The sequence below is a fragment of the Watersipora subatra genome, chromosome 9 (genome assembly GCF_963576615.1).
Source record: "Watersipora subatra chromosome 9, tzWatSuba1.1, whole genome shotgun sequence".
Classification (NCBI taxonomy): Eukaryota; Metazoa; Bryozoa; class Gymnolaemata; order Cheilostomatida; family Watersiporidae; genus Watersipora; species Watersipora subatra.
This window is the reverse complement of record NC_088716.1, coordinates 10,512,075-10,526,295: the sequence shown is the minus strand read 5'-3', so window position 1 is coordinate 10,526,295 and position 14,221 is coordinate 10,512,075. Positions and strand designations below refer to the sequence as shown.

Below are 14,221 nucleotides of genomic sequence, written 5' to 3'. Positions count from 1 at the left end.
GCTTGGGTGTGGCAAAGTCAAAATGCCTATCATTGGACCATTCATTTTAGAAGTTTCCCTATTTAACCATGGTTTAATGCATATAGTGTGGGCTTTTATTGCAATGATTTTTATGCTGTCAATTTTTAAGGTAGAGACTAACACTGTCTCTTCTGCATGAGCTACATGTATATTACCCGCCTATGACTTGTCGCACTGCTCAAGGGGAAAAATTTTTACGAACGATTTCCATCTGTGATTTTATAAAACTTAATTTTATGAATTGTCAATTAGTTTATAACAACTCCAACAACATTTTAAAACCATTATTATCTCAAGCTCATGAGTCTGTGAAGCTGTCATAAAAAAATTTAGGAATTGCATTGTGTTTCTAATTTTTTGTGAAATTAGTATATGGTGTGTATTCTATTGACAAAATTTAGGAAGATATACCTCTAGTCAATGAACAGTATTAATCTTCATCGTATTTCTCCTTGAGTCTGTTCTGCAGTGTATACGCTGCATTTTAATTCAATCATCCTGCCATAGTTTTTATCACTGATGCAATAACTGAGTGTTTTTTATCTGATGTTTACAATAAAATTACTATGTTACAGGTTCTCTATGTACCAGCATGAGATTGTCAATAATATCTCTCCTAAAATCAGCAACTATATATAGATACCCTAGGACACTTATGTATTCGCCTCATCTAACTTTCGCATTTTCGCGGTGTTATACTCTCGCGAAAATTTCATGTGCGAAACTAAACTTTCATAACAAATGAGCAAAAAAGCGAAACTAAATAGCTTTGTTCATTGATACTGTAGAATTGAATTTTATAACGACATTTATTTTAACGTTTTTAACGACCACTATAGCATCGTTAAAATATAAACCAACAAAATAATTTGACTGTCAAAATAGATTACATTATTAATTTACAATTAATTATGATTATTTTCCCTTTAAGAATAATTTATAATGATAGGAGTTTGATGTCAATGCACACGCATTAGTAGCGTTATCGTATGTTGGGGACATCAATCAATGCAGTGAGCACCGTGTGTTGAAAGAAAATAAGACACACTGACACTCACAGTACTACACAAGCAGCATGGCTCTGGAAAGGTTTGGATTCACCACCGACACCTTTTCAATAACTTGTAATTTTTTGAGATTTGTTTTGTTTTAGGTGATGTGACTGACGAGACGTTTTTAAATTAAAATAGGCAAAACTTGACCACAGTTCAAACGCTCAGAAAAAAGACATCTTTTTCTTTTGAGCGTTTTAACAAAGATCAATTTTGCGGATTTTATTTTAAGTTCATTCGAAGGCTTTTACGCTTTCGATGGGACATGGCCAAGCGGGTGTTTAATAAAACTTAATCTTTTGCAAACCTTTATAAAAGTCGTTAACAAAAATATTTTGCCTCTGATGATGATAATAATGATGCCTAAGAATTACTAGAAGTTGATGTTTGTCTCTATGGCTTGGAATGAAGTGATATTCTACAGCGATAAAAACCGTGTCCATGGCCATTGGGCAAATAACTTTTCGAATAAATGATGTTGAGGTCGAGTTATCTGAAGCAATTTGTCATTGCGTTGGAACTGACCAAACAAATCCGTTCGAGTTAACCTTGTGTTTGAGATGAAATGTTACATTTTATCCGAAGGCGAGTTATCCGAGTTGGACTGTACTTACCGTAAAAAATTCCCAAAAAGTTGGGGCGGCTCAGCCGGCCAGCCGCCCCAGTGAAAACGGGCTTGTTGATAGTCGAAGAAAAAAATGGCAGCAAGCGATCAAATTGCATTATCGACCTTGCCCATACCATTCTACCTGCGGTTCACAATTACAAACTAGTCGCAAATTGAAATTTGTTTTTATCGGTGAACTGAACCTGAGGAATTTAATTATGTTTGTTCCACTGCATTTATTTTCACATCACTATATTTTCACGCTCATCAGAGCTGCGAAATTAAGTTGCTGTGAAATTTTACTCTGTGAGCTACTCACGAAACTAAATACTAGTGAAATATAAGTGTCCTAGGGTAGGTATTAACATTATTTACACTAGTAAATGTCGTTTAAAGCAAATTAGACCATCAGACAGAAAAGTAAATAATGTATACTGAAAATTTTTTTTTGCACAACACTGCTCTATAATGTAAATTGGCAAGGTGTTGGTATCTGGCATAAGGTGTAATGATTTTTTGGGGAAGTAGGAATGTAAGGAATGGTCAGACAGATTAGAGATACGATTTGAATATTTTAAGCAGCAAATATCTAATAACGCATTTAGCTGCTTTGCATTAAAGCCTTAATTTAAAGTCGTATCATAACTGTTTATATCTGGTAGCATGACCCTAAACTATAATTTTTCCTTTATCAGTTTTCGACACAAAGAAATACCAACCATCGTGCATATCGATATGTATTGAAATAACCGAAGCTCTATTTGCAACTTTGCTAATTGTATATGGTCATGGAAATTGTTCAACTCCTGCCTCTCTGTCTCTCCACAGATAATGGATGAGTGCAAGGCAGGGATACAGTATTTGTTCCAAACTCAGAACAAGATGACACTCGCTGCCACAGCAGCTGGTGAGTTGCTCAGAGCCTGTCTAATATTGATCTGAAGATTTGTAAAGTCATCAAGCTTGAACTCCTCTTTAGCTGATGATTGGTATACTGTACTCTGATTCACCAAGTCTATCTTTACTCTGCTTAAAATGGTTGATTTGAATAGCAAAACTATCTGCACCTTCTTGTTCACAATGAAATATGGAGGATTTTAATTCATTCATAGGTTTCTGGAGAAATAACAGAGTTTTAGCGATATTTAATACAAATCGTAATGCAAGAATCATTTCTTGAATATATATATATATATATTATATATATATTATATATATTATATATATAATATAATAATATATATAATAATATTATATATATATTATATATATATTATATATATATTATATATATATTATATATATATATATATATATATACTCACAAATACTGTTTTTCTTCAACTCTATAAATGCCTTTCATCAAAATACTAATTAAAAGGTTTTAACTTTTTCAATTTCAAAGCTGCAGTTCGGTTTGTGACATAATACATGGGAAGATAAAATACACTACACATGTACGTTCCTTGCATCAACATGATTTCCAAATATATAATTATGGGTATAGGATTATTCCTATCTCTAGTAGTCTTAAGTATTTGGTGGGAAATAAAAGATATAATTTTATTATATAATATATATAATAATATAATATATATTATATATATAGTATAATATATAATATATATAATATAATAATATATATAAATATATATTTTATTATGTAATAAAAGCTTAAAAGGCTAACAAATATAAAACAAGCACTATCAGTAAACCTGTGATGCCTAGGATTTCTTTTATTTTCAATAAAATAGTCAGCGGGTGGGTGTTTAATAAGCCGATTCTCAGGAACCAGATGGTGTTTTTGAAACCAAACATTTTTAGTGACCTGCTGGAAGGCACTGAGCACATGTGTGAGAATTTTGGATAAAATGGGACGAAAGTGAGAAATTTCTGTATTGAGTATTTGTGTACAGTAATAGACACACACTATAGAAAGTTGGATTTACTAATTTCCATATAGAAACAGATATCAATCGCTAATACATCTAATTGTTGAATACACAAATGACAATAATCATAATTAGTTTTGTGAATTGGTATTCCAGCAAGATGTCAAGGTTGCATTCGTAACCTCTTGTTGCATGAATCCTAAGGCACCAATATTTGTTAGCAACACATTCACTATACGTTCATGTTGTTAAGAAAAGGGAGAAATATTACAAGCTTTATAGTGCGTTTATTAGCCACAAAAGCTGTTAAGTGTAGGACACTTTCAGGTCTCCTATGCATACTCTAGGTGCTCATCGCAAAATATCAGAAAAATACGTATCATGGAATGAGGTATGCGATAAGCATTGGTTTGGCCCTATATGCATATCCATAAACATAGAGTTATCCATAACTATAGAATTATCTTCTACAAGCTGTTTTTACTGATGGGTTGCAAATAGTAACTATTCTGTAGAAGATTCACGAATGAAATATAAAGTTACCCGTAAAATGAAGAATTATCTGCATAAATAGTTTTCCATAACTATAAAGCTATCTTCTACATGCTGTTTTCACTGATGCTTTGCAAATAGCAACTATTCTATGGAAGATTCAAAAATGAAACATAAAGTAGCCTGTATAACACAGTATCATCTATATACATAGAGTTATCTATAACTATAGAGTTATCCTATACATGCTGCTTTCAGCGATGTGTTTTAAGTAGTAAATACTGTAAAGGACGGAGATTTGTACATATCGATTGTTTATACTTATTACATTCATATTAGTGGTAGAACTTGCCTGACTGTATAGACTTGCCCGAACTTCCCTTGTATTATGTAATCTCATATTTATCATACGTGTGTACTCTAAAGGCGCGGTCACACGAGCACCGAACCGACGTAGGTTCGGTTCGGAGGCTGGTTTGGTTCGTGGCACATGTCACACAGCATCCAAAGTCACTTCGCTTCCTAGATACCATATGTATAGAAGCAGGACACGGTTTCATTAGTAGTTTTTATGTATTTGAGTTAAATATTTCTATTGTACACAAAAAACTTTGAGGAACAATTATAAATTATAATTACACAGCAGATTTTTCAGAAAATCGTTCAGCTGCTCAAAATAAATCACTCGATACAAAGATTTTGCCAACCCTTCCCATCAACATAATTATATTTTTTTATTAACATTTGAATGTTTTTCTATGCTGAGTACATAACAAACAAAAACAGTCTTTATCATAGCACTGTGGTTTTACATAAATAAATCAGTCAACGATACTTCATCAGGATGAATATGACACATTACTTATATTCTACACAAAAGAAAATCACAACCATTACCTTACATTTATGCAAAACTGAAGTGCAACATCCTACATTTATGCAACACAATCACAAGTCCGGTGAACCTTGTCGTAAATTGCTTCGTGTTGTTTATTTAGCAAAATAAAAGTATCGTCCCATTTCTTTTTTAACTTTACTCACACGCACGTAAGGAGAAATGTGACGCGTGCTCGCTAGAATTCTAGAATTTTAACCAGCCAATAAGAGCAAGGGTTTGGCCACAAAATTTCGAGCAGGACCGAAATGGTTCGTTTTGGCCAGAAATGTCTTCGGCCGAACTTTTTACAGCCAAGAACGACATCGTTTTGCGTCATTCAATTCGGTTCGGTGCTCGTGTGACCACGCCTTTATATAACCTGGTGCAATTCTTTTGTGACATAAGTTGAATAGTGGGCGGAGTCATATCGCTATATAAGCCAGAGCAGGAAGTAGTATAGTAGGAGCAGATCTACACACATTTGCACTTAAAGTTGGATTTTGGGTACATTTTAGCCCGAGAACCTCGGAGAATGGTGTTGTCTGATGGAAAGTTTGGGGGGGTAGGTGTGTGAGTGTTGGGAGCTAAGGTTATGAAGTTTGAGAGGAATTGTGGGAAGGATGCGGTGCTGGTCGAGAGGAATTGTGGGAAGGATGACGTGAAGAGGGCGATGGTTTCGGGTTTCGATGCGATGGGTTTGGGGTTCGGGTGTCGACGAGTTGAGCGATCGATCGTCGAATGGTTGGGGTTGGGTTGGCGACCGGTGGGGTGAACGGTGTTATGTCGTTTCAGTTGAATGAACGCTGATGTTGGACGAGTTCGGGCGTGTCTATTCGTGGAATCGGTTAAGTCTCCCTTCGTTATAAAACTCTTTAAAGATGAGTAATAAGAAAGGGGAAAGTCGAATGATTTATTCATTATGAAAAATTTCTTTTGAGAAGACATGAAGAGTCTTTATAGAAAACTAGATGATATAATTCAAATTTCTCCAATACTATTTATTAGTTTTGGATTTTTTTCGGTTAACGGTGAATTTTTACGAAATATAATTCAATTAGAACATAACCCCTCGGATTGTACTTATGGTATAGCTAGTTATGAAATTATTCAAAGGTTGGGAATTACTGAACGACTTGTTCAATGGGCTAATCCATCTTCACGGTTAGCGAGATATTGTGTAGGCAACTCAGCTCGTTCAAGGTTTTGTGGATGGAGAGCATTGCCTATTAAGTTTGTTTGTCATCATCCACAATTTGAAGAAAATAATGGTAGATTTACAGCTCCAATTAATACTTCCACTACTCGATCCACCATCAGAACTACACACACATCCAGAATTCCTACCACCACCACAACTACACTCGCTACCATCATTCTAGCAAGTGGAATCACAACTCTTCCATCATCTGAAAATCTTAAGGAAAATATAACTAATATCCCATTTGTACCAATAGCCTTAAGATTATATAATCCGAATAATGAAGAAAACGCTGATGTTGGACGAGTTCGGGCGTGTCTATTCGTGGAATCGATTAACTGTCCATTCACTATTTATAAGTTAAGAGTTTTATATATGAACATTATATATCATTGAGAAGTTCAACTAGAAGGAATATAAAAATATATAAAATTATGGAAACTATTCATAAGGATAATTCTAAAGTTTACAAATCTTGTGAAGAAGAAAAAGATAATACAGATGGATTAGTTGAAGAGGCTGTATTATTACATAAAAATTTTGATAACATCACTAAATCTACATCAAAACCGCTTCGACAAAGTTTGCTTCAATTTTTTGGAGTGGTTTTAATATTACTTGCAATAACTGTAGCTTCATCTTTGATTGAATATTTTTTTATTCGGATTACAGGAGAAAAGATGAATGCTACTGTGAACTATGTAGAAGTATTTTTTCAAAATCTTATGAATAATGAAAGTGTGATTTTTGAAACATCTCCTCATCATTATAATTAGTTGAAATGAAAACTTCAATGTTAGTAATTATCAAAACATGGAGAAAGACGGACTACAATCAATTGATGTGAGGTTACATTCTCCTTTCACATCTATGATAACAGGACCAACAGGATCAGGAAAAACTCAACTCGTTAAACGGTTGATTGAACAATCTCAATTAATATCTACCCCTTCTCCAATCGAAATTATATATTGCTATGGAATATGCCAGGAAGCTTTTGAGGATATGAAAGGAGTGGAATTTCATGAAGGATTGAAAGATCCGAGTACTTTTCCCAAAGATGGAGAAAATAGATGGATGATCATTGATGATCTAATGGAGGAATTATCATCAAATATCAAGATGGCTAACAATTTGTATACTCGGGAAAGTCACCATCTAAATATTAGTATTTTTACTATTACACAAAACTTATTCTTTGGTAAACTTAGAACAATTTCGTTGAATAGTCACTATTTTTTTATAGGAAAAAACCCCAGGGATTCTACATCAATCACATTTTTAGGAAAACAAGTTTTTACTGGGCAAGTTAAATATTTTCAGGAATCCTACCGAGATGCAACATCTTCACCATATTCCTTCATGAGACTGGACCTCCGACAAGAAACTGATGATACAATGAGAATTATGGGAAATTTCCCTCATGTTGACTCTACGCCTATGATTATTTATAAGCCTAATTAAGCAAACGATTTTGATTGGTATTCCATAATTAAATAAAACAAGTATATATTCCAAGTTCTCTTTAAATAATCACCATACTGCTTCTGTATCTTCCTCTGACTGATTACTATAACATCACTAAAATTATCACATAGATATGGCTGAAACAAAAAGAATTCAACGAAATTTACTAACTTTATTATCTCTAGTTGGAGATTGTATTTCTTCTCAACAATCAATTATTAAAAATGCTAAAACAGATTTAATTTTAGCAATTATTGATTGTGTGAAATTACTCATTAAAAGAAAAGAACGACTAACTGATGCTCAGTATAAAGCTTTGAGTCGACAAAGTACGAACATCGCTCGACTGATTAGTCCTAGAACATCGAATTTGGAAAGGAAACAACTTTTGCAAAAAGGAGGGTTTTTATCGGCTTTACTAGGTCCGATCGCGGGTGCTATACTCCCAGGATTAGTTGAACCATTGCTCGGAGGATTGTTTAAACCACGAAAAAGAAGATAATTAAGTCATCATGGATAATTCTCCACTTTCTAAGAGAATGAAAAAAAACAGAGTAATTCTGCAAATACTGAACAGTCTTACCGATGAACTTGCAAGTTCTGCTTTACCTCATATGAAAGAAGAAGTAATTAGAACATTACTTGAAATTGTTAAAAATATTATATATGGGAATGTACCTTTAACGAAAAATCAATACCATTCTCTGAGTCAACATAAAAAGGAGTTGATGAATATTATCGATGAAAACAAACCGCTTAAATATAAACGAAAGATTTTGCAAAACGGAAGAGGATTATTGAAACGGATTATAAAGCCATCCCTCAACTTGTTTTAATCATTCAGCAGGAAGATGAGCTTTCCTAAGTACACAAAAATTTTTTTTTGGTTTCTGAAGACGAGTACAAAAGGAACCAATTTAAAAGTCAACAGGATTAAAAAATTATCAATGATGGCTATAGTTCGTCACTTCGTTTGAATCCATTAAAAAATCCAAGAGTAAGTAAGGTTAAGGAGACCAGAGATAGGATGCGTCAAATTAATAACGATAACACTATTTCAGACAATAACAAAGTTAATTTGTATGCAGCTGAACTTCAAAATTTTTTAGATGAAATGAATTCAATTCGGAGTTATCCAATTCAACAGTCTCCGACTATTCGAAAACCGATTTCAATGATGTCACAAACACCTTCAGTTCCACAAAATTCAAAAGAAACTCTAAAGAAAGATACACCTGAATTACCCGAAGATAATTCGTCTCAAGACTCTACAGTTTTAAAAGATTCGCCAAAAAAAGAAGACACATTATTACCACCGAAGTTAAACGAAGAAGAACCATCGTCAAATTCTTCTAGATCTTATTCCATTTCTTCAATAGTTGAAGACTTCGGTTCGAAACAAGATCAAATTAAAGCGAAAAAACTTCTGGAAAAATTGGAAAAGTCTGGAAATTATGATTCTTTAACCGGGAAAATAACAGGATCTACAGGAGAGATTAAACCTGAGAACTTACGAAATCTTCTTGAAAGAAAGATTCGAGTTAAAGATAGTTCAATTGTATCTTCTCCCTTTTCTCCAAGTTCATTTGAGAAACAATATAACTTATTTGAAAAAATTATCAAGGAGTCGAACTCGAATTTATCAAATAAATCAAAATCCAATTCGAATAGATCGTCTTCACGAAAACCTTATGTAGGAACAAGAGGAAAATGGACGACTTACTAAATGAATTCTATTATACCCCGGATCTACCATCTTCATTAGGTGGAGCACGAAAACTGATTGAAGCACTTCGGAGAAAAGAAAGCGAACAAGAAGTTAGAGATTGGTTAAGTGGTGAAGATGCTTATACGTTACACAAACAAATAAAAACGAAGTTTAGAAGAAGACCTACAATTGTTGCAGGAGTTGGTGAACAATTACAGGCTGATTTAATGGATGTTAGATCTCATCGAGCTGAAAATGATGGAATTACATTTTTACTTACAATGATTGATGTTTTTTCAAGAAAAGCATGGGTAGAGCCTCTTGTTAACAAATCAGGTATATTGGTAGCAAAAGCCTTAAAAAAGTATTGGATGGAACTAATTGTAGAGTTTTTCAAACAGACAAAGGAAAAGAGTTTAATAATCGAGATGTCAAAAAAGTTTAGGAAGAAAATAAAGTAAAATGGTTTACATCTAAGAATGAGACAATTAAAGCTTCCATCATAGAACGATTCAACAAAACATTACGGATGAAGATGTATAGCTTCATGACATATTCGGATGAACGTAGATATATTGATGTTTTACCACAAATGGTAAAAGCATATAACAATACTATTCACACAACATTAGGAATAAAACCGAATGATGTAAATTATGAAAATCAAGAAAGAATCTGGAATAGGATTTATGAAAATGGAGAATATAGTTCTGACAGTACTCCCAAATTCAATATTGATGATTACGTTCGTATTAGTAAAGCTAGAACAGCTTTCGAAAGAGGTTTCACAATAAATTGGACGGTTGAAGTTTTTCAAATTACAGAAGTACTTGATTTTGAAAGACCGATTATCTATAAATTACGTGATTTGGCAAACGAACCGGTTGATGGAACTTTTTATGAAGATGAACTACAGAAAGTAAAAAAAACCGCATTTTTTCGAATCGAGAAAATTCTCAAATCTCGGAAACGAGGAAGAACAAAGGAAATACTCGTTAAATGGATGGGATATCCTGATTCATTCAATAGCTGGGTCAATGAAAGAGATTTTGTTAAATAAAAGAGGATGATAAGGAATTGAACTTCATTGAAAGAATTGAAAATGTCGGAGTTCGTAACTCTTCCTTCTGATGCTAGTTTTAGTGACTTTCCTAAAAATACTAATTCAAACTTTACAGTTAGACTAGCCAGATATGTAGATTTTACAGAAGGACAATGGGAAGTTGCTCTAAAAGATATATCGTTTTTAAATAATTGGCCAATTGTAGTAGAAGGGATAATAAGCATCACAAAAGCGGAACTTAATGGGAGATTTCGTCGTTTCGACATAAAAATTGGAAATGGAAGATACGAAGATATAGATGAAGTAATTCAACGAGCTCATGATGTTTTAAAATCCTTCAATCTCCATCCAACTATAGAATTCGAATACGACAAAATATCCAACAAATCTATGTTGTATGTAAGAGATTCGAGTGTTCAGGTTTCGTTTTCACAAGATTTCGCAAATATCTTAGGATTAGATCCGAAGATAACTTATAATGTGGGAAAACACGGAAACATCACATCTCCGGATATCAACTATGGATTTACATCATTATACGTATATTCATCAATTGTAAGTAACAGACTCGTTGGAGATGCAAATGTACGATTGTTACGAGTTGTCCCAGTAAGTGGAAAGAAGTTCTCTCGAGTTTATACAGAATTCAGTCAAGCGCATTACGTTGAAGTAGATAAAATTTCTACTGATGTGATAGAGACCCTTATAACAAGTGATGATGGAGAAAAAGTACCATTTGATGGAGGGAAGGTTATACTAACGGTTCATTTCAGAAAGAAACAATGAATTCCATATTAATTCCATATACTCCAGAAGACTCAAAAAACTTTTACATTCAATATTACATGTCTAATCAAACAGGAAATGGCGGATTGACACCATATAAAGGAAAAAGAGTGATGGGAAATGGACGACTATCAGGAATATTTAAAAAATTAGCAAAAGCTGTTGCGCCTCTAGCAAAAAAAACGGCTATCTCATTAGGGAAAAAAGGGTTAGATGCTGCATCCAATTATCTTAATAACATGGTAGAGAGACCAAAAGAAGAAGAAGAAGAAACAGATGAAGTAGTAATTCCAAGAGTTAGAAAACCTGGGAAAAGAAAATTAAATAACCGTAGCAAACCTGCAAAGCGACGGAGAAAAGCCACTCCAAATATTTTTTAAAATTTGAAATGTTTTATATATTATTATCTCAATATTTTTTAGTTCATTTCATTGACATACATCAATAGTGAAAGATGAGTTCTGGAGAGATTGGTTCAACAGGTTTAAAAATATCGGGTTCTCCTTTTACGATAAACGAAAGTTTGGGTATATTTGTTGTTCTGGGCACACATAGTTCGGTGGAGCACGGATATTATAGTGAATTAGGTCCGTCACGACTCAGTGAATATGGACCAATTGAAATTGAAATACCTGGAGATGTAGATCACTATATCGATTTAAGTAATTCATATTTGCAAATCGAAGGAAAAGTAGTCAAGGACGATGGTTCCAATTTAGACAATGCTGTTGCTAACGTAAATGTTGTACCAGGGGATGCGTTTTTTCATTCGCTAATCAAAACAGCAACATTCAAAATTAATGGATCCGTTGTTGAACATTCAAGTTATTATCCTATGAGATCGTTCATAGAAACCCTTCTCAATAATAGCAGAGAAGCAAAACAATACCAATTAAAAGCAGAAGGATGGTTTCAAGATGATAATCTTGCAAAAGATGGTGTGGATTTCGATAATACTGCGACTACAGCAAGAAAGAATCTTATTAGAGGATCAAACACATTTGAGTTTTTTGGACGACTCCATCTTAGCATTTTTCAACAGGAAAGATATCTCATTCCAGGATTGAATTGTATATTAGAACTAGACCGAAGTAAACCAAGTTATTGTTTGATGGCAGCAGCAGCTGCTCCTGGAGGAGGGGGAAAAGTAAAGTTGACGAAATGTGTACTTCATCTTCGAAAATTAAAAATCAACCAAACAATTCAGCTTTTACATAACGAAAAACTACTTAATGGTGTTAATGCAAAGTATCCTCTTTCTCAGGTATACACCAGATCTTATAATGTGAATACTGGATTAACCCATACTCAAATTAAAATTGCTGATAACACACTTAGACCAAATTTAATACTTGTTTCACTTTCATCACACGATGGAGAAAATGGATCATACAATCGTAATCCTTTCAAATTTGGTCATTACGATGTGAGTCATGTAAAACTACAAATTGATGTACTACCTTTTGGAAAACGATATACTCCAAATTTTGAAAATAGAATGTATACTCGACCATATGTACAACTTCTAAATGCAATGGGAAAAGATCTTTCTTCTGAAGGAAGTGGAATTGGACTGACTGAATATGAAACTGGACTTGCAATATACGCTTTCGATTTGACAGGAGATCTCTCATCCGAAGGTTTTCATTTATGGAGACATGTTTCACTAACAATCGATATCGGTTTTCGGGTTGCAACACCAGAAAATGTCTATCTTAATACATATATACAAAAAGATGGAATGATGGAAATCGCTTCTGACTTTAGCGTTCGACTCAGTGGTGGAAGCATATTCTAAGGATGAATACAGCAAATATTTTCGATGTTCTTTCCCAAGATCACATGACTAATAATCATTTTTTTGCTGTCTGTGCAAGAAATGAATTTAAAGAACAATTTTTATCGAATGAAGGAATATATATTTTTAACACACACTATTCTTATCAACCAGGAGAACACTGGATAAGAGTTATTCGAACAAAATCCGAAATTAATTATTTCGATTCAACAGGACGAGATCCTTCAACATATCCAGATGTCGCTCAAATCTTAAAACTTTCTGGAATAAAGTTAATTAAATGGAATGATGTTCTACTCCAAAGATTTCTTTCAACAACATGTGGAGATTACTGTCTTCTCTTTGCAATATTTTGGAGCAGAGGATGTTCAATAGAAGATTTTCTAACAGTTATGCTAAAAATTTCTGAAACAGATACACGAGATCATGTAGTTCGAAAAACTATACTAGATAGATATGATTGGAATGGAAAAATTAGTAAAAGTCTTAATAACGAAGAAAATGAAGGTGTTGACAATGTACATATTCAAGGAACTTCCCAAATTGTTAAATTACTGGAAGAACTGACATAAATTTTTTTCTATATTTTACAATTGAATATACATATATACTTTATATCGAAATAAACTTGGTAACAAATACAACCGAATATTATTTACTTTTTTGATATAAGTTTTATATATTGATATACTCACGCTGAGTTGGAGCTATCCTCAAAATAATCCACATATTAATCCATGTATGCCCCTTTACTAGTTCATCATCTTCATCTATTTACTGGTCGAGAGACTGTTATGGAATGGTTAAGCCAAACCAAACAGGAGAATTCCATAGGTAAACCTAGGAAAACAATCAGGTCGAATGCCAAGGCGCTTGTCCACAAAACAGCCTGAACACAGCGACACTCAACGAACTTAATCGCGAGTAGCCGGCTAACAGAATTCTAGCTGAAGCATACAAGCCTTATGGTATCAACGCTCGATCGACCCAAATTCTCAAGTCTGTATATAAGTAGGCATCAAGAGATGGTTAAGGAGGCAGAATATTCCATCAGATCATGCAACGCTTATATAGTGAATTGAAAAATGATGGGTGTGTCCAAAGGAATTAATGAGGTGAAAATAGTAAACAGATTTTCGCGAAATTGAATTTCGCGAAAGTTGACTATATAATATATATGATGTGAAATTTCCCGAAATCCAATTTCGCGAAATTCACTTTTGCGAAATTCAATTTCGCGAAAGTTGACTATATAATATA

At 33.6% G+C, this 14,221-nt stretch overlaps 1 protein-coding gene across 1 annotated transcript in view; it reads left to right on the top strand.

Annotated features, from left to right (window-relative positions):
• LOC137403551 (alanine--glyoxylate aminotransferase-like) overlaps positions 1-14,221 on the top strand; it is a 37,535-nt gene that overhangs the window by 526 nt on the left and 22,788 nt on the right. Inside the window, exon 2 of the mRNA XM_068089503.1 lies at positions 2,509-2,587. Coding sequence (XP_067945604.1) covers positions 2,509-2,587 — 79 coding nt within the window. The remainder of the gene's footprint in view (positions 1-2,508; positions 2,588-14,221) is intronic.